The following is a 24,301-nucleotide window of genomic DNA, read 5'->3' as shown; positions in this document are numbered from 1 at the left end:
AAGGTTGCAGCTCAGAGAGGAGCTGCTGTTTTTTAATTCTATATTTTTAAAGCAGTTCTAGTAATAATCTACATTTTATGTTATTAATGGCACTCAACTACGTCAACGTCAAGGCTGGTTTGAACAGCACCGATGACAAATTGCAGACATAGCCTGACAAATTGTGCCATATTTTGCATTTCAACATCCAAGTAATACATTTCGAATTTTGCATTGCACCTAAAGTGCAGCGCGCCAGGGCGCACATGCGCAGTGATCCAGTCCCGATTGCAATGAATGACGGCGCCTGGTTCTGCCGGAGCCCTGTATCAGGTTCTCTAGCCCCCTTCTGTGTTCAACCCACAGGTGAGAAGACTAATGTTCACTATGAGAGGTTGTTTTGTGACAACATGCAATGTTTTCAGCTAGCAACGTTAGCTATGTTAAGGTATTAGTTTATTTTGAACATTTCTTGCCACAAGCTAAATTATTCCAACAGGGGTATTTTACTTCCTGTTGTATTTGTGTTTCTGCAACTACCCTTTAAAGATGGGATTTGTGGGTCTTTTTTTAACAGTTTTTTTTTAGCAACAAAATAATTACTTGTCACTGTTGAGGATAGTAATAAGTCCATCCATCCATCCATCCATCCATCCATCCATCCATCCATTTCCTACCGCTTATTCCCTTTGGGGTCGCGGTGGGCGCTGGTGGCTATATCAGCTAAAATCGGGTGGAAGGCGGTATACACCCTGGACTAGTCGCCACCACATCGCGGGGCCAAGACAGATAGACAGACAACATTCACACTCACATTCACACACTAGGGCCCATTTTAGTGTTGCCAATCAACCTATCCCCAGGTGCATGTCTTTGGAGGTGGGAGGAAGCCAGAGTACCCGGAGGGAACCCACGCAGTCACGGGGAGGACATGCAAACTCCACACAGAAAGATCCCGAGCCCGGGATTGAACCCTGACTACTCAGGACCTTCGTATTGTGAGACAGACGCACTAACCCCTCTTCCACCGTGATGCCCAATAATTCCAATGTGCACAAAAAATACTGTATTTGTAAGAATCATTTTAACATTTTGGAAATAATTGTATACGTTTTCTTTTTTACTGTAAATGTGTCACAGTGGGGTCGCATTTTACTGCGTGGTCCGTTCTCCCAGGATGCAGACGGACAACCCCGGAGGCAAGGTACAGGTAACAAAATGATTTAATGTCCATAAATCATGCGCATAAAATATCTGCTCCCAGAATATGTATGGCCACAGAGGTAATAACGAAGTCCCAGGTGAAGATGCGGTCACAAAACTAAACAGTCATTGACTCGGTGCCGAGATTGCGGATGCTTGTTCCAATGGCAGCACTCAGCAGGAGCCCGTGGCCATCTTCCTTCGCATCTACGGCTAACGCAGGCAGGATACTCCGCTGGGCTCCCGAGTCCACCACCCAGCAGTCGCCTGACAAGCCATCGGTGACAAACAGCAGCTTATTCGCTCTGCCCGTGCTCACTGCTTCCACTGTGCACCGGCCCTGGCGTTTGCCTGGCCTGGGAAAGCACAAGGCGCCACACAGCGCTTTGCCTTGGTCCCAAAACAGCGGTGGTAAAAGAATAACTCCGCCTTCCTGCAGCGACTGTCCGACACTGTAGCCAAAGTGCCAGCATCAAGCTCCTCAAGTGCATTCCTGGTCGGTGCTGGCAGCAGGGCTTGAACGCTGAAGTAGCGATCAGCCAGAAGAATCCTCTCTGCCCCTCCTCAGCCAAACCTTGGTAATCCTTTGTGGTGACTAACGGCGAGTTGAGGAGCGGCGTGCGTACCGGGGGCAATAGCTGACGGAGAAACAGCTGCACAAACAGGAACGATGCATCCCCGGAACCGAGCAATGCGAGCATATTCTTAATTTACTTATTAGGCTTGTTGTCTCCCAGGTCGTTGAGAGACAAGAGACGGTCAGCTTGCTCGGCGTCGGACAGCTGGTAAAGCCGCAGCAATAAAGTCTTTAACGCATACTTGTCTCAGCACGCCCATAACTCTCTGCATCGTTTGAGGGTCCAGAGCAGCGACAACATGGTAGTACTGTGTCTCATCTGTTGTAATCCCCCAAAGCAGAAACTGGGCTTCCACATGCTGGAACCAGGGCTCAGGATCGTGCAGCCAAAACTCTGAGGGTTTCACTGTTGCAGCAAGTACGGCTCCTGTCGAAGTTTCGAAAGTAGGAGTTTCAAAGTACATTTGTTTTCATATACAAAACTTTTGACCATATTTTACATCTATACATAACCAAAACCATAACCAATTTACATCGTAATTTACATCTATATATAACCAATAACATAACCACTGTTAATAAATGTTGCAGAATGGTAAACTATTATTTCCCCAAATATCGGTATGACGTTTTTAAATCACAAAAGCACAAAAAGGACAGGGTACAGACAAAATATTTGCCCTCACAACTGTGAGTGTAAATATACTGTTGTCAATAAAAAAGACCCAGGTAACCTTTCGTAAAATGCATGTATTGGACAATGGAATTAAAACCCATGCAGCAGAATATTTGTTGCACAATCTGTGGACGATTGTTAACAATAAGGAAATCATATTATCTGTATGAGAGAAGTGAAGCCCCTATATGGGGACATCCATATGGCAAACGGTACACCAAAGTATACGCCGTATGTAATGTACGCTTGTGCTCTTGGCTGCATGCCTTAAATTGTGGCAGCTGCTCCACCTAGAATGACTCATGATACCTAGGAAGGTCACATGCCTTATGAATGCTAATTTTTGCATTAAATCGACAACAAGTCGACAAAAAATTATTTTAAAGCAAAGTCTGCACCGTAGATTTACAATATTAAGGAATGCGAAGGCAGCTCAATGGAAAGTGGACAATCGTGTGTGCGTGTGTGTGTGTGTGTGTGTGCGTGTGTGTGTGTGATTGTAAGTTTGGCCCAAGCTTCTGTCTCTCCATGCAGTCCAATAATCACTTGAATTTAACTCCATAAATAGTTTTCATTTATGGATGATAATAACTTTTTGCATCATTATGAGATTTTGAAACTGCTCCAATATTAAATATTTGTATTAGACACATTAAATGACTGGCTATGTACTGTTTAGTATAAAAAAGGATGTTGATGTCAACCACTCCATTTGTGGCTCAGGTAATCCTACTTTTGCCCTGAATCTGTGTTTGATATCTTTCCTCAAAGCTTCCCACTGTAATTGAGACAGCAGGTTAGGATAAATATGTATCTATATATTTGTTAGGGTTGTGAAACTATTAGCACCACACCATTTGATTCAATTCTTGGGGTTAACGATTCGATTTAGAATCGATTCTCGATTCAAAACAATTCTTGGTTCAAAAATCAATATTTTTTTTTAAAAGAACATTGGGTGTTAGATCTATGATTAAAACATTTCTTCATGAAATAGATAAACAGCTCGAATTCCATCCTAACATTTAATAAAGTCAAATACACGTAAGGCAACAAGAGAAGTATCCAACATTTGTATTTTCTATAGTAAATCTATACAGCAGGTATGGGCATTCATATCAACAATATAATTTGCCTGAGTGGCTAGATAGGACGGATAAAAAGTATATATATATATATATATATATATATATATATATATATATATGTATATATATATATTAAGGATGTTGTAGTCGTAATGATTTGTGCAGTCCTTTGAGACATTTGTGATTTGGGGCTATATAAATAAACATTGATTGATGATTGATTGATATATATTTTTTTTTTTTTTTTTTTTTATTGTTTATTTTTTTCTCATTGATTAAAAATTGTTACAAATAATATGGCTGCTGTGCTAAACACCCCAGCTGTCATATTGTGAAGTTTGCCAACGCTACAGCAGTAGTGGGATGAATGTGTTTGTCATTCTTGTTTGGTGTGGATTCATAGTGTGGCGCATATTGGTAAGATTGTTAAAGTTGTTTATATCACAACCTTCAGTGTAACCTGTACGGCTGTTAAACAAGTATGCCTTGCAATCTTGTACGTATGACGACAGAAGCTGCGAAATGCATGCGTCTGGCCGGCATGCACTGCGCAGATAGCATGGTGTAAAGGCGGCGCGATGACATGTTGTAGAGGACGTTAAGAGTAAAGCCATGTAGTGGCCCGAGAGAAAATCGGAGAATGTTAACCCCGAGCGATGTCCGGGAGAGGCACCAAAATCCGGAAAACCACCGAATTAGTCGGGGGGAGGGTCGGCGATTATGCAGCTGAGCCAAATCAGAGTGGGCAAAGAGCCGCATGCGGCTCCGGAGCCGCGGGTTGCCGACCCCTGTAAAAGATGAATAGACGCTAGTTCAATAGTAATTGAGCTAGAGTTCAATTACTATTGAGCCACAAGCTCAAAAATAGCGAGCAGAAATGCAAGAATAAAAGAGTATATTATAGAAATCAAATGTCCAAAACAATGGCAAGTCGTTCTCCCAACAAGACAAGACAAACCTTTCTTGGATCGCAATGAAACAACATCATTGGTACAAAAGCGTGCTGGCGCGCATTGCCGCTTGCAGAGTGGTGGAGCTTTACTTCCCTGTTTGGGTTACGGTCGAATGCATTGATAACATGAAATGTGAATTTTTACACTAACTGGTTTAGTAAGATGGAATAAAAGCTCAGCACAAAAGAAAGGGTAAGCAGGAAGTCTTGAGTCGTTTTTTACTTTCACTCAGTAAAAACATGTCAAGACACCTCTTCTCATACCAATCACATACTTCCGGCTTCACAATAATAGCGCTACGTATCAAATCCGGTCTAACTATAACAGGGGTAGGGAACCTATGGCTCTCAGGCCAGATGTGGCTCTCTTGATGACTGCATCTGGCTCTCAGATAAATCTTAGCTGACATTGCTTAACACGATAAGTAATGAATAATTCCGCTGGTAATCGCAGTGTAAAAAATTACATTCAAAATATGAAACATTCTCATACATTTTAATCCATCCATCTGTTTTCTACCGCACCTGTTCAAGAAGTCGCATTAATGGTAAGGATTTTATTCATCATTGGTGAGCTTCCGAATAAAAATGTTATTAAAAAGAGTAAGAGACTCACTATGTGAAGATCTGTCACTTCATTTCTGTTTTTGCTTCTTTGTTTCATATTTACTTCCCATCAGTGCTTTTATTTTGTTTCCATTTCCTGTTTGTCCCGCTGAGCGCTGTGTTTTTTTCCCCTCAACTGCTGCCAATCAGCATGTTTCTATTTATGCTTATTTTGCGCGTTCCTCAGGGCTCAAAGATTGACTATTGTTTAGAACTGTACATGCAAGACTGCTTCATTCTCCTCGGTTGGTGATATTAAAAGTATCTTACCTGCGCCTCACTCTCCTGGTTCCTGCATCTAGGGTTCGCTATTACTGCTGCCATGCGAGTTTGTGACATATTATACTCTATAAATGTTGGTCTTACTTCAAAAAGCAGACATTTAGTTGTATTCAGTGTTAAAAAATATGATATGGCTCTCACGGAAATACATTTTAAAATATTTGGCTTAAATGGCTCTCTCAGCCAAAAAGGTTCCCGACCCCTGAACTATAATAACAAAATGAAAGCTTATCTTACATTATTATCATGCTTTGTTCTGTAATGTAATCTTTGATATTTATACATGGTAAATTGAAAAAAAGTGTGTGTGTTTTTTTTAACCTGTTCTTATTGATAGTCCTCAATTACAGAATGTTTAGCAGTCTCAATATTACATTTTATTAATAAATAGAGAAAATTAAAACATTGTCGTGCAGAGATCGTCACATTAAAAATTCCACTTTGAGATATTCTTTGGGGCAAATGTTGGATATTTTGTGTTTGCCATATAAAAAACAGAACTGTTTTTTTTTAAAGAATGGCCTAAAACAAACAAACAAAAAAACATAAACAAAAAAACAACTTATAATTGACGGATGGATCTGAAGTTGATCTCGAGACCATTGTGTTAAAAGTAAATGGTAAAAAAAAATTGATAATCAATTTTTTACCAATATAATGAGTAGGACCCTTTTGGATCAGTTTGTTTTGTTTTTAAGTGTCATTGCACAAAAAATAATAGTGAATCAAAACCAATGGTGTTATGAGTTGTTGACCTTTTTCCGGCTCCAATTATTATATAATCTCAAACACTCTACTTAAAAATTTTATTGGGTGAAAATATTGCATATTTTGTGTTTTTTCAATAAAAAAACATGGTTTTCTTTGACAAAAAGAGCATACAACTTAAATCTTTAAAAACATCATATTGACAGATAGACCTAATGATGATCTAGAGATTTAAAACTTGAATAATGCTAAAAATAATAATACTGAATGACACATTTTTAACATTTTATTTTTACCAAAACCCGGTTCCCGGGATGAAGCCTGATATATTGTATTGGTTTTTAAAATAAATGGTTTTTAGTTTTTAGTTCAATATACAGTGCATGCAGTATGATAAACAGTGGATGCAGTATTTTATCCAAAAAAATGCAGTTTATACATTGATATAATAATTTAAAAAAATCTCACCATACTGTCATAATGAATGAGCTCCAGTTCATAGTCTGGCAGTATATCGGTCCTTTTATTCACCACAGCCAGGGCCATCTTAGCGGCAGGGAGGCAGGCTTGTCCTCCAGGCCAGCCTCCACTCATGGGAAAGAGAGCGCCAATGTAGAGCTTCTTCTTGCCTAGAGCTGGACAAGAGCAGGACAGGAACACAGCGAGTGTCAGAGTCAGGGACAAACCGAGAGTGGAAACGCTCTGAGGGCTGATTCGGTTCAGCGGCGCCATAACGGCTGGAGGTCCTGCAGTTTAGGCTCAAAATTATTTGATGAAGTCTAGTTTGTTCCAACAGAACTTTCTGAGGCTTATGCGTAAGGAAATTAATCCATCAACACTCAAGGAGACATTTTACTACTAGGTAATGACTTTGTCGGATGGGGAATCAACCAGTGTCAGTCCCAGGTAACAGAACTTCCAGATGTTTCTTTAAGCTGCACTTTGAACTTGTCTTTGAACATTGTCCAAGGTGCTGACACTCTCAAGCTCAGACCGTTTCTAGGAACGCCAACAAAAATGAATCAAAAATCCATTACAGCAAAAGAAGTCTGCGAGGGTTTGATTCCAATCGGAGCCACTCGGTATCCGTTCGTCAACCAGACTACATTCCTGGCTCCAAATGGGCACACTGGTTCTGGAGCATTGCAGAACACGAGCGACGTCTGTTTGATTTCATACAGTGGAGCGAAACAGGAGAAACCAGCTGGCAAGAAAAAGGTGTCAAGATAAAAAAGGTATTCCAAATGCGGACTCACAGACGGAGGAAGAGGAGAGAAGGTTTACTGCTGACGGCAGACTGAGGCTGACTGCAGCAGCACGGCGGCCGCGTGTGGGTGAGGGTGAGGGGAGGAAGAGGAGGAGGCGGGAGAACGGTAGGAGGAGGAGGCTGTTTTCTATGTTTCACAAACCACTTTGAATTTGCACTCCCATAACATAGCCGTCATTTATCTTCCACAACATCACCTCCACCCCATTTGCTCTCCTGCTACCCCCCCAGCCCCTCTTTCTACCTTCATCGCCGAGCATACTACTTTCACAATTCTAACAATTGCACCTCATTAATCAAATCATCATCCAGCGGTCATCAGAGCGGAGTTAATTTATTCCAGGCTAAATCCGACCACCACTAGAGGCCGTAGTTACACCGAGTGCCAAGCACTGACCTGTTGCCTTTGGAGCAACACATCCCACAAAGATATTGTAACAGACCTAATTCTGCCCCTTAGATTGTGTTTTAAAACTTCGCCCTTGGTTTTGCACGTTCACGTCGAGCAAGTGATGCCATAATTCTCCTTTAGGGTTGAGGTAAGGGCTAAGGCTTAATCCGAATACTCCCCCAAACTCCATGTTTTAGCCCTTCCCTCTTTGTTTTGTGCGTTCACTTCAATCAAGTGGTGTCCCAATTCTCCGTCAGGTCATGGAGAAGGGCCAAGTGTGAGAGCCGCAGAGCCCTCTAAGCCAGGGGTGTCAAACTCATTTTAGATCGGGGGCCACATGGAGAAAAATCTATTCCCAAAGTAGGCTGGACTAGTAAAATCGTGGCACGATCACTTAAAAATAAAGAGAAATTCACATTGTTTTCTTTGTTTACAAATACAACAAGCACATTCTGAGAATGTACAACTCATAATGTTGTTGGGGTTAATAGTATTCTATCTTTACTTGTCGTCATTTATACTTTATGAAAAAAATATGTGACAATGCCCATCAGTCAACTCATCGGTGTTAATTTCCAATCTATCAGGATAAAAAAAAAATAATAAAAATCAAATTACAAGATGTTATTTGTGTAGATTACTCATTTTCTTCGACTGGTGTACTAACATCCTGTGTTTTTGTTTTGTTTACAAATGTAGCATAATCTACAAAGATACATCCATCCATGCATCCATTTTCTTCCGCTTATCCGAGGTCGAGTCGCGGGGGCAGCAGCCTAAGCAGAGAAGCCCAGACTTCCCTCACCCCAGCCACTTTGTCCAGCTCTTCCCAGGGGATCCCGAGGCGTTCCCAGGCTTGCCCAGAGACATAGTCTTCCCAACATGTCCTGGGTTTTGCCCATGGCCTCCTGCCGGTCGGACACTTTCCTAGCACGGCGTTCGGGAGGCATCCTGAGCAGATGCCCGAACCACCTCATCTGGCTTCTCTCAATTTGGAGGAGCAGATTAAAATACTTGTTATTGCGACATCCAGTGGACACATTTAGAAACAGCAGTTTATGACATTCAAAAACGCCGGCTCATTTTTATACTCAGCAAACTCATGCCGCAGGCGGATAAAACCTGTTCACGTGCCGGTTAATGTTTGACTCCCCTGTTCGAAGTGAAGTGAGCTCGGGGACCTCCCTAGAATATTCAGGGAAGGAGAAACTTCACAAATAAACTATGCCTGCTAACAACGATGGCAGAAAGCAAACAAATAGAAAGTATGTTTTAACGCTTCATTATTGATTTTCATAATAATGACGCTCATGGTTTTGTTCAGATGTTCATCAGTTGCTACACCACATACTGGTAAGTATTGGCTATGTTTAATAGATTTTTATATTTGTTATCCCTCGTTAAAAAGAGTTTCAGTATACTTTGCTCATTGTTGTATCAATGTAGGAAGAGTAAAAAGCGCAGCCACATAAGCCACGTATTCAATTGTTGGTTTATTGTATCTTTTCACGGCTCAACAAGCCAGCAACGGGGTTGAGGCTGAATATTTGAGTGACACCTGAATGGCTAGGGGCATATTTTTAACACCTTGCCATGGCACTAGATGTTTAAGCTATACCTTAAGGAGTGGGGATTAAGAAGAAGGGGGAACGGGGAAGAGGGACAATTCGGACTGAGCCAAAGTACCAAGAGTAAAGTCCTCGAACCAAGTGTTATTAGGGGAAAACTGAGCAGAAAGCAGATACATGTAATATAAGCATTATCGATTGTCATATAAATGAAACTTGTGTTTTATCAGGTGGTCAAACCTGTGCTACGCCGCATAAATATTGCCACGTATTGAATGTTGTTTTTATTTTAAAATCACTAGCCAACGCGTTTGTGGCTATAAACTACAATGTCAGAATAGCAGAAAACGGACTTCAATACAAATTGACTACATTCCATGAATAATTAAACACCTAATGAACTTTCACAGTTTACATTAGTAATGTCTAGAATGTATTTTGTAACATTATATGATTGATTAGACAGCTATTGTATTTAACGTATTTTCCAGACTCGAACCCTCTACTTTTTTTCCGACACTTTCAACCTAAGGCTTATAAAACAGTGGTAATAAAAGGAGTGCATTTTTTAGAACACCGAAAATGTGTATTATTGTTTGTGCGATAGTGCCATCTTTTTGGACGAGTTTGCTCACTGCGAGGGCTGCGAGTTAAAAATGTACTTTTAATTTTGTGCCTTGAACCAGAAGTATAACCGTGTATAGCGTTTCTGCACAAAATTATTCTTCATCCATCACTTGCAAGCAATGTTTGTGTTCTACAATATATCTAAAACAAATCATTATTACTAAACTGTCCCATATGTGATGACTGTAGGATTTTTTATGCATATTTGTGTGTGCTATAGTAAGGTAATTGATAGCATTTTAAAAAATGTTAACATGTTTACAAGTGATTGTTAATCATTTTAACTTACAATGGCATTCTTTTTGGATTGTTTTAGTTTCTGTAAATTCACCATGTCACCTTGGAGTTATTTGAGTCATACAAGCTTGCTACAAACCTGTTTCCATATGAGTTGGGAAATTGTGTTAAATTTAAATATACAATGATTTGCATATCATTTTCAACCCATATTCAGTTGAATATGCTACAAAGACAACATATTTGATGTTCAAATTGACAAACATTTTTATTTTTGCAAATAATCATTAACTTTAGAATTTGAATGCCAGCAACACGTGACAAAAGGATTGGGAAAGGTGGCAATAAATACTGATAAAGTTGAGGAATGCTCATCTAACACTTATTTGGAACATCCCACAGGTGTGCAGGCCTAATTGGGAACAGGTAGGTGCCATGATTGGGTATAAAAACAGCTTCCCAAAAAATGCTCAGTCTTCCACAAGAAAGGATGGGGCGAGGTACAACCCTTTCTCCACAACTGCGTGAGCAAATAGTCAAACAGTTTAAGTACAACGTTTGTCAAAGTGCAATTGCAAGAAATTTAGGGATTTCAACATCTATGGTCCAAAATATCATCAAAAGGTTCAGAGAATCTGGAGAAATCACTCCACGTAAGCGGCATGGCCGGAAACCATTATTGAATGACTGTGACCTTCGATCCCTCAGACGGCACTGTATCAAAAACCAACATCAATCTCTAAAGGATATCCCCATATGGGCTCAGGAACACTTCAGCAAACCACTGTCACTAAATACAGTTTGTCGCTACATCTGTAAGTGCAAGTTAAAGCTCTACTATGCAAAGCGAAAGCCATTTATCAACAACATCCAGAAACGCCGCCGGTTTCTGTGGGCCCGAGATCATCTAAGATGGACTGATGCAAAGTGGAAAAGTATTCTGTGGTCTGACGAGTCCACATTCAAAATTGTTTTTGAAAATATTCGACATCGTGTCATCCGGACCAAAGGGAAAGCGAACCATCCAGACTGTTATCGACGCAAAGTTCAAAAGCCAGCATCTGTGATGGTATGGGGGTGCATTAGTGCCCAGGGCATGAGTAACTTACACATCTGTGAAGGCACCATTAATGCTGAAAAGTACATACAGGTTTTGGAACAACATGTGCTGCCATATAAGCGCCGTCTTTTTCATGGACGCCCCTGCTTATTTCAGCAAGACAATGCCAAGCCACATTCAGCACGTGTTACAACAGCATGGCTTTGGTAAAAAAAGAGTGCGGGTACTTTCCTGGCCCACCTGCAGTCCAGACCTGCCTCCCATCGAAAATGTGTGGCGCATTATGAAGCGTGAAATACGACAGCGGAGACCCCGGACTGTTGAACGACTGAAGCTCTACATAAAACAAGAATGGGAAAGAATTCCACTTTCATAGCTTCAACAATTAGTTTCCTCAGTTACAAAATGTTTATTGAGTGTTGTTAAAAGCAAAGTTGATGTAACACAGTGGTGAACATGCCCTTTCCCAACTACTTTAGCACGTGTTGCCGCCATGAAATTCTAAGTTAATTATTATTTGCAAAAAAAAAATTTAGTTAACGAGTTTGAACATTAAATATCTTGTCTTTGTAGTGCATTCAATTGTAAATGGGTTGAATAGGATTTGCAAATCATTGTATTCCGTTTATATTTACATCTAACACAATTTCCCAACTCATATGGAAACAGGGTTTGTAGTAAGGCTGTAGTTTTAAACTACAATTTCAGACCAGCAGCTATTGAACTAAATAATTAATACATTTCCTGAATGATTAGACAGCTAATCACTCAAAATTTACAAGAGCCGTGTTTAGAATGTTTTTATTTTTTATTCAGAAATCACTCGTCATGCAAAACTAATGCAAATGTAGCGCATAAACTACGATGCCAGGCTCGCAGCAAACCGACATCAGGACAATCTACTAGGTTTTATGAATGATTATGAAGCTAATCTGCTATTTACATTAACCCAGGTTCCCCTCACAACGACCAACTAGTGTAATTATTATACATCTGTAGCTTCTCAATACTGTTATGTTCACTTATAGCTTTGTATGACGGTAGTATAACTGCCTACATCACAACCCCCAAGCCGCTTGGGGTGATGATTTTTCTAATATTTTCTGTATCGACCAGTAAAGTTCCAAATATCGAATGGTCAATCGGAATTGAGGGGTTGTCGACCCCTGATTTCGTGTATCACTATACTATACTGGTGACAAACACCAGTTTACTAACTACAGATCTATTTATTTACTTCCACAATTTTCTAAAATTACTGAAAAACTGTTTAACAACAGATTACATTAATTCATAAATAAAAACAAAACACTCACAGACAACCAATACGGATAGAGCCAACATCTCAACATCTATGGCACTAATCGAAATAATGGAAGAGATCACAAATGCACTAGATAGCAAAAATGTGCTGCTGCAGTGTTTATGGATTTAAGAAAAGCATTTGACTCAATTAATCATAGCATCTTAAAAAAACTAATTAGAAAGATATGGCATTAGAGGGCTGATTTTGAACTGGGTTAGAAGCTACTTAACTAACAGAAAACAATACGTAAAGATAATGTCTGTAGGCGAACACACGTCTACAGAGCTGAAAATATTTTATGGCGTACCTCATGGATCAATACTTGGACCAAAATTGTTCAATCTCTATATAAACAACATTTGTAAAGATGCAAAGGACTTAAAGTTAGTATTATTTGCAAATGATACAACTGTGTTTTGTTCAGGAGAGAACACACAGAAGTTAATACCAATAATAACAGAAGAAATTAACAAATTAAAAAGATGGTTTGAAAAAATATGCCTATCTTTGAATCTCAGAAAAACTAAAATAATGCTATTTGTTAACAGTAGAAGTAAAAGTCAAACACAAATACGGATAGATGGAGTAAATATTGAAAGGGTAAAAGAAAACACATTTTTGGGTGTAATAATTGATGATAAAATGAAGAGGAAGTTTTATGTAAACAAATGTACAACATAAAGTAGCAAGAAACATGTCAATAATGAATAAAGCAAAACATGTTCTGGACCAAAAATCACTTCATATTCTCTACTGTTCGCTAGTGTTACCATATCTTAGTTATTGTGTAGAAATATGTGGAAACAACAACAAAAGTGCACTTCATTCACTAAATGTGTTACAAAAGAGATCAGGTAGAATAATACATGATGTTGGAAATACAGTAGGGAAAAAAAACCCTTTGTTTATTGAATCAAAAATATTGAAATTCAACGATTTGGTGAATTTGCAAACAGTTAAAATTATGTATAAACAAACTGAAACTTGCTACCTAAGAATGTACAACAATTCTTCTCAACAAAAGAGGAGAAATATAACCTTAAAGGAAAATTGTATTTAAAACATTTGTATGCTCATACAACATTTAAAACCTTTAGCATATCAGTATATGGAATTAAATTATGGAACGGATTAACCAAAAAAATCAAACCAATATGATTCAGTTTAAGAGATTGTTCAAACTACAAGTATTCACAAAGTACACACAACAGTAATTATGATGAACATGTTGAACCCCTTTATAATTTTTTTCATTTTTGAGATAAAGATCATTCATGTTTTGAATATGTGTTTACTTACTATGGTATATTATTCATTTATTATTTACTTATTCACTTTTCTGTAAAAGAGAACAAAGAATTGGGATGAAATTGCTATAGAATGAAAAGGGTTAGGATTAAATAAACTTTGCTTCTTCCGACTCCTTTTCGGACTTGCTGTAATGAAACAACTGGAAATACGCGATGCATTATCGTATCGTATGCATGTTCGAAATAAACTAAAACTGAACTGAACTGTAGCTGGAACTGCCAAGCACACAGGTTTTACAAATTGTACTGTAGCTCATCCTCAATATACTCAGGCTCAAAAGGACGAGCTGTGGATCATCGTTTGTCCCAAAGTTCACCGTTGTTGTTGTAGTAGCGCTAGTTGCTCTGCGCTATCATTGTACCAAGCAAATAAGTAAAACATTTAAAATCAAAATTAAGAATATTCTACGCAATCATGAGTGTGCCCGTTACTACATTACAAATATGCTTACATCATGTATATAAAACATTGTTGAAGGTTTTAGGATGTTTTTCAGGCTTCATAGGTGGAATAAATTAATCTCTAATACCTGTATTGTTAGCTGACTCTTGCTGGCATTTTTTTAACTAAATAAAGGGTACAAATTACCCCAAAACACTGCAGTTTTCATTTTAAAGGGGCTATTTTCTCAGTTACATTTTCGAACAAAATATATTAACAAGGCAGCACGGTGGAGGAGAGGTTAGTGCATCTGCCTCACAACACGAAGGTCGTGAGTAGTCCAGGGTTCAATCCCGGGCTCGGGATCATTCTGTGTGGAGTTTGCATGTCCTCCCCGTGACTGCGTGGGTTCTCTCCGGCTTCCTCCCACCTCCAAAGACATGCACCTGGGGATAGGTTGATTGGCAACACTAAATTGGCCCTAGTGTGTGAATATGAGTGTGAATGTTGTCCGTCTATCTGTCTTGGCCCTGCGATGAGGTGGCGACTTGTCCAGGGTGTACGACGCCTTCCGCCCGATTGTAGCTGAAATAGGCACCAGCGCCCCCCGCGAACCCAAAAAAGGACAAGCGGTAGAAAATGGATGGATGGATGAAATATTAACAAGAACACCACCGGCTAGCTTATGTTACTATTAATGGCTTAAGAGAACTTATTTACCAAATAAATGTCAATTTGTCACAATTAAAAGTTAAGCTATGTAAAACTTTTTCCTGGCTGGGGGAAACGTTGCTTGGAGGGGCCAAGTGACTAGTCAGTCAACATTTCAAGTCGGTTGTTGGCCACACAATGTGGCTACTGTATTGTTTCTCAAACAGGGTGCCACGCTCATGTATGAACTGCGGATGGTTTAAAGGCCTACTGAAACCCACTACTACCGACCACGTAGTCTGATAGTTTAATGATGAAATATTAACATTGGAACACATGCCAATACGGCTTTTTTATTTTACTAAATTGCAATTTTAAATTTCCTGGGAGTTTCTTGTTGAAAACGTTGCGGAATGATGACGCGTACGCGTGACGTCACAGACTGTAAGGAAATATTAGCGCTGAGCACACACACAGCTAAAAGTCGTCTGCTTTAACCGCATAATTACACAGTATTTTGGACATCTGTGTTGCTGAATCTTTTGCAATTTGTTCAATTAATAATGGAGAAGTCAAAGTAGAAAGATGGAGGTGGGAAGCTTTAGCCTTTAGCCACACAAACACAGGGTGATTCCTTGTTTAAAATTCACGGAGATGAAGCTTTCCTATGTATCAGGGCGGTCAAGCAAGCATGGATCCCGACCAAATGTCAACCAGCAGTTTTCAGGGAGAAAATTGTGGTAAAAAGTCGCCACTTACCGGAGATCATCTGAGCTTGTGCCGTCCATACAGCTGCCGTCAACTTCCCTCAGTCACTGGCCTCAAGACAACCGTGGACACACACTTCGCCATCTATCAGGTACTATTAAACTCACTAAAACACTAGTAACACAATACAAAGATAAGGGATTTCCCAGAATTATCCTCGGAAATGTGTCTAAAAACATCTGAATCCGTCCCAATGCAATCGCCTTTTATTTATTTTTTCAGATTTTTTAATTTTATTTTATTTTTTTAGTCCTTGCTATCAATATCCTCAAACACAAATCTTTCATCCTCGCTCAAATTAATGGGGAAATTGTCGTTTTCTCGGTCCGAATAGCTCTTTTTGTTGGAGGCTCCCATTAAAAACAATGTGAGGATGTGAGGAGCCATCAACATGTGACGTCATCGTCTGTGACTTCCGGTAAAGGCAAGACTTTTCTATTAGCGACCAAAAGTTGCGAACTTTATCGTGGATGTTCTCTACTAAATTTTTTCAGCAAAAATATTGCAATATCGCGAAATGATCAAGTATGACACATAGAATGGACCTGCTAACCCCGTTTAAATAAGTAAATCTTATTTCAGTAGGCCTTTAAGGGGCTTTTTATAGCCAGCGGATTCAGAGAACAACATCACTGAGGGAAACTTAGCACAGGGTGATGTGGTGCGTTCAAGCGTGCAGAACTGAGACCCAATCGAATGATTTAGCTTGGGTTTTGTGAGTTAGTTTGTTAACTTTTGTTTATTGCATTTATTATTTTAAGTGCTTATATTGGATAATTTCTCATTAACCTTCACCACAATTAGATTTACTTTCTTCCATGTATGAAATATTACGTCAGTAGTGGTCTCTTTCTCAAAAGGTTTCTTGCTTTGGTCGTTTAGCTCTATCCAGTCTTGTGTGTCTACAGTGGTAGCTTGACAACTTTTTGGTCTTGCCCGTGGTGGTGTATTTTTGAATGAACGTGTTTCTGTGTCTTTTGTACACATAAGTTGAGTTACGAGTGCTATCTTTAAAGGGACAGGACCAATTCATGTGCATTACGCACATAGTCTGTGGGGGTCAGCTTACTTGACTGGTTACAGGATCAAATGCTTACTTCCCTCATATGAAATGACTTTTCACCATATACATTTTTTTTATGTTATTGTCTAGGATTTTGTGTTCTATTTTGAGTAGGCTGACCATATTGTGAAATCCCAAAAAGAGGACATATATATGCGTGCCAAGGCGGGCAGCACGCCAAGGCCGGGACTAGGTGAAAATTTGCCAATGATACTTGAACTTGCTTTATAAATAATATATTTATTTAATTAAAGCATTTTTTCTCCTCTGTTGACAGTATAACAAAATAAGTCACACTTATATTATGTAACATTCACAGTTTTAGAAAAAGCACAGAGGAAGCAATATTCAAAATAACCTCTTGTATATAATAATATACACATAAATAATGCCTCAAAACAGGTTAATTATATTTAAACAAAAAACAGGTAACAGCCCATTCTTTAAAATGTCTCTTCTCAGTCCAGTGGACCATTCTAATGTAAAACATATGAATAATGCCTCAAAACATTTGACACAAAAACAGATGTTCTCAGAGAATACACCATAGGTGAAGGGTATTTCACAAATCAGTTAAAACAACAAAAACAGAGGTAGCTTTTCTGAGCCAATTATTTGAGGCTTCTGTAAAAAAAAAATTAAAAAAATTATGCAGAGTCAACATTTAAAACAAAAAAAAGGACCTTTCCCGGCAAAACTCGAACCAACACTTCCTGTCAACAGCGTCACTTCTCTATCTTCCCCGGAAGTCCCGCCCCCCAGGTAATGCCATTGGCTAACACCCCGTAGCCACCCGCTACAATATTTACAGCTAGAATTCACCAATATATATACGGTAACTAAACCCTGGACGTACATTGAAAATACACGCAACCCTAATTCAAAATACCAGACAATTGAGGCATTTAAAAAAAAACGCCCGGACACCCCGGCAAAGGAGGACCTGTCCGGGGAAAAGAGGATGTATGGTCAGCCTAATTTTGAGGGCTAAACTGTTTGTGCTAACGTTAGTATTAGCTTAGTCACCTCTTGTCATTCTGATGGAGACGACAACATGTAAGCATTGTGTCTGAAATGCCAAATGTCTAAGCAATGGATATTTATAAGTCATTGTCTGGGGATAGTTTGATTGGCAACACTAGATTGACCCTGTGTGTGAACGTGAGTGTGAATGTTGTCTGTCTCTCTGTGTTGGCGCCGCGATGAAGTGGCGACTTGTCCAGGGTATAATTGCAGCTGAGATAGGCTCCAGCACCCCCCCACAACCCCGAAAGGGATAACCGGTAGAAAATGGATGCATGGATTAAGATTCAAGCAATGGAAACATTTATAACTTCAAAGTGTGTTTGATTGTGGTTATTTACTGCAAATGTCAAATAGACATGTATGCACTTAAAGTTTTGCACTTTTTGAGTTAATTATGATTGTCTATTACTTGTAATTATTTATGTAATTCTATCTATGGTGAATATATTTGAGGAATGTCATTTGGAATGTATAATATATTTGTTATGGATGTGAATCAGATACGATTCAATTATATTCCAATTATTGGGTTCAAAATCGGTTCTCGATTCGCTACGATTCTCGCAAAATATTATTTTGTATAAAAATTATGATAAAAACTTTTTAAAACAGGTGACAGATTACAAAGGATTTTATTGGTTGCTGAGATTTGGTATATACAGTACACGCAGCGAGGAGGGCCGAAAAACGTACTTTTACAAATAAATTCCTAAAAAAATAAGAATTAAGAAAATATATATTATTGAAAATTCTAAATCAGAATAAATAATTCCGATTCATCTGTGAATTACTTTTTTTCAGCACCCCAAATATCTACAATGGTTGCAACTAGTGCTATTTAGATATGCATGATGTGCACATCTGAAATGCTACTAATGGCTGGAACACTGAAATGTTAGATATATCGTAGTTCCTTACAAATTATTGCATATTTCTGTATATCATGTGACTTACTCAGTGGGCTATTGGTTAGAGCAGGGGTCACCAACCTTTTTGAAACCAAGAACTACTTCTTGGGTACTGATTAATGCAAAAGGCTACCAGTTTGATACACACTTAAATACGTAAATTTCCAGAAATAGCCAATTTGTTCATTTTACCTTTAGTATGTATATATACATATATATATATATATATATATATATATATATATATATTATATATATATATATATATATATATATATATATATATATATATATTATATATATATATATATATATATATATATATATATATATATATATATATATATATAAATGGGTATTTCTGTCTGTCATTCAGTCGTACATTTTTTTCCTCTAGGGAATAAATGATGAAAAAAGCACTTAATTCAACGGTTTAAAAGAGGAGAAAACACACAAAAAAATGAAAATTAAATTTTGAAACATAGTTTATCTTCAATTTCGACTCTTTAAAATTCAACCCAAAAAAATGAAGAGAAAAACTAGCTAATTTGAATCTTTTTCAAAAAATTATAAAAATAATTTATGGAACATAATTAGTAATTTTTCTAGATTAAGATTAATTTTGGAATTTTGATAACATGTTTTAAATAGGTTAAAATCCAATCTGCACGTTGTTATAATATACTGGATAACAAATTGGACCAAGCTATATTTCTAACGAAGGCAAATCTTTATTTCTTCTAGATTTTCCAGAATTTTTTTTTAAAAAGAAATTCAAAAGACTTTGAAATAAGATGAAATATTTTTTTTGCAAATATTTATTAATTTTAGAATTTGATATCAGCAACACGTGACAAAGAAGTTGGGAAAGGTGGCAATAAATATTGAAACAGTTGAGGAATGCTCATCAAACACTTATTTGGAACATCCCACAGGTGTGCAGGCTAATTGGGATCAGCTGGGTGCCATGATTGGGTATAAAAACAGCTTCTAAAAAAATGCTCAGTTTTTCACAAGAAAGTATGGGGCGATGTACACCCCTTTGTCCACAACTGCGTAAGCAAATAGTCAAACAGTTTAAGAACAACGTTTCTCAAAGTGCAATTGCAAGAAATTTAGGGATTTCAACATCTACGGTCCATAATACCATCAAACGGTTCAGAAAATCTGGAGAAATCACTCCACGTAAGCGGCCAGGCCATAAACCAACATTGAATGACCGTGACATTCGATCCCTCAGACGGCACTGTATCAAAAACCAACATCAATCTCTAAAGGATATCACCACATGGGCTCAGGAACACTTCAGAAAACCACTGTCACTAAATACAGTTTGTCGCGACATCTGTAAGTGCAAGTTAAAGCTCTTCTATGTAAAGCAAAAGCCACTTTTCAACAACATCCAGAAACGCCGCCAGCTTCTCTGGGCCCGAGATCTGGGACTGATGCAAAGCGGAAAAGTATTCTGTTGTCTGAAGAGTCCACATTTCAAAATGTTTTTGTAAAAATTCGACAACGTGTCATCCGGACCAAAGGGGAAGCGAACCATTCAGACAGTTATCGACGCAAAGTTCAAAAGCCAGCATCGGTGATGGCATGGGGGTGCATTAGTGCCCAAGGCATGGGTAACTTACACATCTGTAAAGGGACCATTAATGCTGAAAGGTACATACAGCTTTTGGAACAACATATGTTGCCATCCAAGCGTCGTCTTTTTCATGGACGCCCCTGCTTATTTCAGCAAGACAGTGCCAAGCCACATTCAGCACGTTACAACAGCGTGGCTTCGTAAAAAAAGAGTGCGGGTACTTTACTGGCCCGCCTGCAGTCCAGACCTGTCTGCCATCGAAAATGTGTGGCGCATTATGAAGCGTATAATACGACAGCGGAGACCCCGGACTGTTGAACGACTGAAGCTCTACATAAAACAAGAATGGGAAAGAATTCCACTTCCAAAGCTTCAACAATTAGTTTCCTCAGTTCCCAAACGTTTATTTAGTGTTGTTAAAAGAAAAGGTGATGTAACACAGTGGTGAACATGCCCTTTCCCAAATACTTTGACACATGTTGCAGCCATGAAATTCTAAGTTAATTATTATTTGCAAAAAAAAAAATAAAGTTTATGAGTTTGAACATCAAATATCTTGTCTTTGTAGTGCATTCAATTGAATATGGGTTGAAAGAGATTTGCAAATCATTGTATTCGGTTTATATTTAGCTGTGACAACAGTATCAGCTTCCTAGATGACCTTAACAACTACTTTGGAAGGTTTGAGGCACTAAACACCACTCCGGCGAGAAAATCCATCCCTTGCCCTGACGAGCAGCCGCTCAACCTGGATATAGCGGATGTCTGGAAAACCCTGAGGAGAGTGAACCCCCGGAAAGCACCGGGACCTGATGATATTCCGGGCATGGTGCTTAAGGGATGTGCAGACCAGCTGGATGGGGATCTCACAGACATCTTCAACATCTCGCTGACCCAGGCTGTTACTATCGTGTTTTAAGACGACCACAATCATCCCAGTGCCTAAAAACCCCACAATATTTTCCCTCAATGATTACCGCCCCGTTGCACTCACCCTCATCATAATGAAGTGCCTCGAGAGGCTGGTAAAGGAATACATTGTCTCCAGACTTCCCCCCACATACGACCCATACCAGTTTGCTTATCGCCCTAACCGCTCCACAGAGGACGCCATCTCCTCTGCACTCCACCTGAGCTTAGAACATCTGGAAGGAAAGAACACACGCGTGCGGATGTTGTTCCTGGACTTCAGCTCAGCATTCAACACCATCATCCCACAGCACTTGGTGAGCAAACTGGTAGGTATTTATTGTCATTGCAACAAGTACAACGAAACTTTGTTTTCAGTACAAACCTGTTCAAGATTAGACAAACAAACAGTGTACAGGGTTACAGAACAAGAACGCTGATGGGTCGCTATAAGGCGCCCCGCAAAAGATGGGGAAAAGGTAAACGCTGGGGAAGGGTGAGTAAAAAAATACAATCTAGACTGGGCTCCCAAGTTCGGAGTGAGAAAAAAACCTCCATAGCAAAGCACATATACATATTACAACATACAGTACATCTCGAGATATCTAGCATCAGAGGGAAGGTAGTTCAAGGTCATGGTGGTAGGTCGCAGCTCTCAGGCGCTGACCATCCATTCATCACCCCTACGGGATTTGCGTCAAGGGTGTTGGATTGGGGAACGGGGGGGTTTATGTGTGGCATATATTTTTTTTGTGGTTGTGTGTGTGTGTGTGTGTGTGTATAAGCCCATAGTGTGTGTCTGTACCGCGGCCTTGATGTATTTGCGGTCACTAGTCCGAAGTTCAAAACAACAGGTGTGTGTCCATGAGAGACAAAAAAAGGGAGTTTGTTGTGTCTTCGCTTGCAGTGATCTTCGGGAGAGTCTCGAAGCCAGGGAAACAATCCAAGTTAAAAAGATTTGTATGCTAGTGAAAATAAAATTTGCTTTTCACTCTAATTTGTCTATGACTGGTCCTCAAAAACTGCGGGGTAGACAGTCCGATGTAATCCACAGTTCTTCCCGCATCCTCCAATCATTTGTGGCAGCTTTGGGGTACTTTGAAGACTGCCAGCAATGTCCAATTTGTCGACAAACCAGAGCAACGCTTACTCCAATCAGCAGATGTCCTGTTGTTATAATTCCGAATAGGTGGATATCTTCACGTCCTCGACAGAAAAGGGTCGCCAGGCACGCGGCCCTCCTTCTTCTCCCAAGAGTCCGTCGTCTGTCCCCCAGCAACAACCGCTTCGTCACGACTGCAGGTTCCCCCAAACCCAAGATCTTGTCAATTTTGTTGAGGCCAGTTAAATAGTTCCAATATTTAGATTTGGAGAGCAGTAAAAAAGAGGCAACAAGAAAGTTAAAGACAAGACAAAACAAAGAAGCAAGCAGGAGAGATAAGGGAGAGGAAAGGGGAGCGTCCACCCTCGGTGAGTGCCAGAGAGAAATCTGGCCCCCCTTGGATTCAGTAACCCCCTATGCAACTGGCTGCTCAACTTCCTCACAGACAGACCCCAATCTGTGAGAGTGGGTAACAACACCTCCAGTGCCATCTCCCTGAGCACCAGCTCCCCCCAGGGCTGCGTCCTGAGTCCGCTGCTGTTCACGATGATGACTCATGACTGCTGCACCAGGTCCACTACTGACCACATTGTGAAGTATGTGGACGACACGACAGTGTTGGGCCTCATCCATGACAACAATGACATGAACTACAGGGAGGAGATGAAACATCTGGTTGACTGGTGCAGAACCAACAACCTGGTCCTGAATGTAATCAAGACCAAAGAGATCACCGTTGACTTCAGGAAGCACCAATCCAGCCACGCTCCACTCTACATCAACGGCACAGCAATGGAGATGGTAAGCAACACCAAGTTCCTGGGGGTGCAGATAACTGACAATATAACCTAGTCCCTACACACCGGAACTCATTCTACAGAGGCACTATAGAGAGCCTGCTGACCAACAGCATCTCTGTCTGGAATGGAGCCTGCAATGCCTCAGACTGGAAGTCTCTCCAGAGAGTGGTGAGGACGGCGGAAAAGATCATCAGGACTCCTCTTCCACCTATCCAGGAGATCGCAAAAAGCCGATGCCTGACCAGGGCTCAGAAAATCTGCCAAGACTCCTCCCACCCCCACCAAGGACTGTTTTCACTGCTGGACTCTAGAAAAAGGTTCCGCAGCCTCCGTAGCAGAACCTCCAGGTTCTGTAACAGCTTCTTCCCTCAGGCCGTAAGACTCTTGAATGCATCATAACTAAATTATCCCCTCAACTCCCCCCAAAATGGATTAACTCGTTGGAATAAAAAAGACAATATAACATATGTGGACGCATGTGAAAAAGTGCAGTATATTTATCTGTACAGTAATCTATGTATTTATTTGTATATATTTATTTATTTCATATTTATGTATGTATTATTTATATGTATGTATCTAATTATATATAAACCTTATTGCTTTTTTTTTATCCTGCACTACCATGAGCTTATGCAACGAAATTTCGTTCTTTTCTGTGCTGTAAAGTTCAAATTTGAATGGCAATAAATAGGAAGTCTAAGTCTAAGTCTAGTCAAAGTCTATATTTACATCTAACACAATTTCCCAACTTATATGGAAACGGGGTTTATAAAACGGTACCATATTTGATTTCTTTGTTGCACTTGACATTATGTGACCGGTTAGATCGTTGTGAGACAGGGTAGTTTTACACAACTGATAATGTGTTGTTGCTTAATCACTCAGATCGCACTCAGCTGGACTGCCTCTAGGATATGTTTAAATTGTACATGCCAACAAAGCAAGTATACCTGATATGAAAAGTGCTCTAGTTTTCAAAATCTACTAGCTCAATGCTAATTTACATTGGATATGCCATCTACATGCTACCAATTGAAATTTGTGATTTTACATGGCAATTTCCACACTTTTAAATTTGGTAATCAAAACTACAACTAAGTTGTATTTTAAAACCAATCATATAGTGTGCAATAAATACAATACTTACAGTATAAACACGTTGCCGGGCTCAACAAACGACATCACAAGACAACAAAATGGCAAAAACTACTTCCTGGCTACGGCAACACATCGTAGCCCACATACTACTGCCATCTAAAGTCTT

General features: G+C 39.4%; 1 protein-coding gene across 3 annotated transcripts in view; it reads right to left on the bottom strand.

The window, feature by feature from the left end:
- Positions 1-24,301, bottom strand: part of gabbr1b (gamma-aminobutyric acid (GABA) B receptor, 1b) — a 665,116-nt gene that overhangs the window by 363,055 nt on the left and 277,760 nt on the right. For all 3 annotated transcript variants that reach the window (XM_061908314.1, XM_061908315.1, XM_061908316.1), the window contains one exon: positions 6,540-6,706. In XM_061908314.1, coding sequence (XP_061764298.1) covers positions 6,540-6,706 — 167 coding nt within the window. The remainder of the gene's footprint in view (positions 1-6,539; positions 6,707-24,301) is intronic.

This window comes from Nerophis ophidion, linkage group LG08 (assembly GCF_033978795.1).
Source record: "Nerophis ophidion isolate RoL-2023_Sa linkage group LG08, RoL_Noph_v1.0, whole genome shotgun sequence".
Lineage (NCBI taxonomy): Eukaryota > Metazoa > Chordata > Actinopteri > Syngnathiformes > Syngnathidae > Nerophis > Nerophis ophidion.
This window is presented reverse-complemented; position numbering and strand designations above follow the sequence as displayed.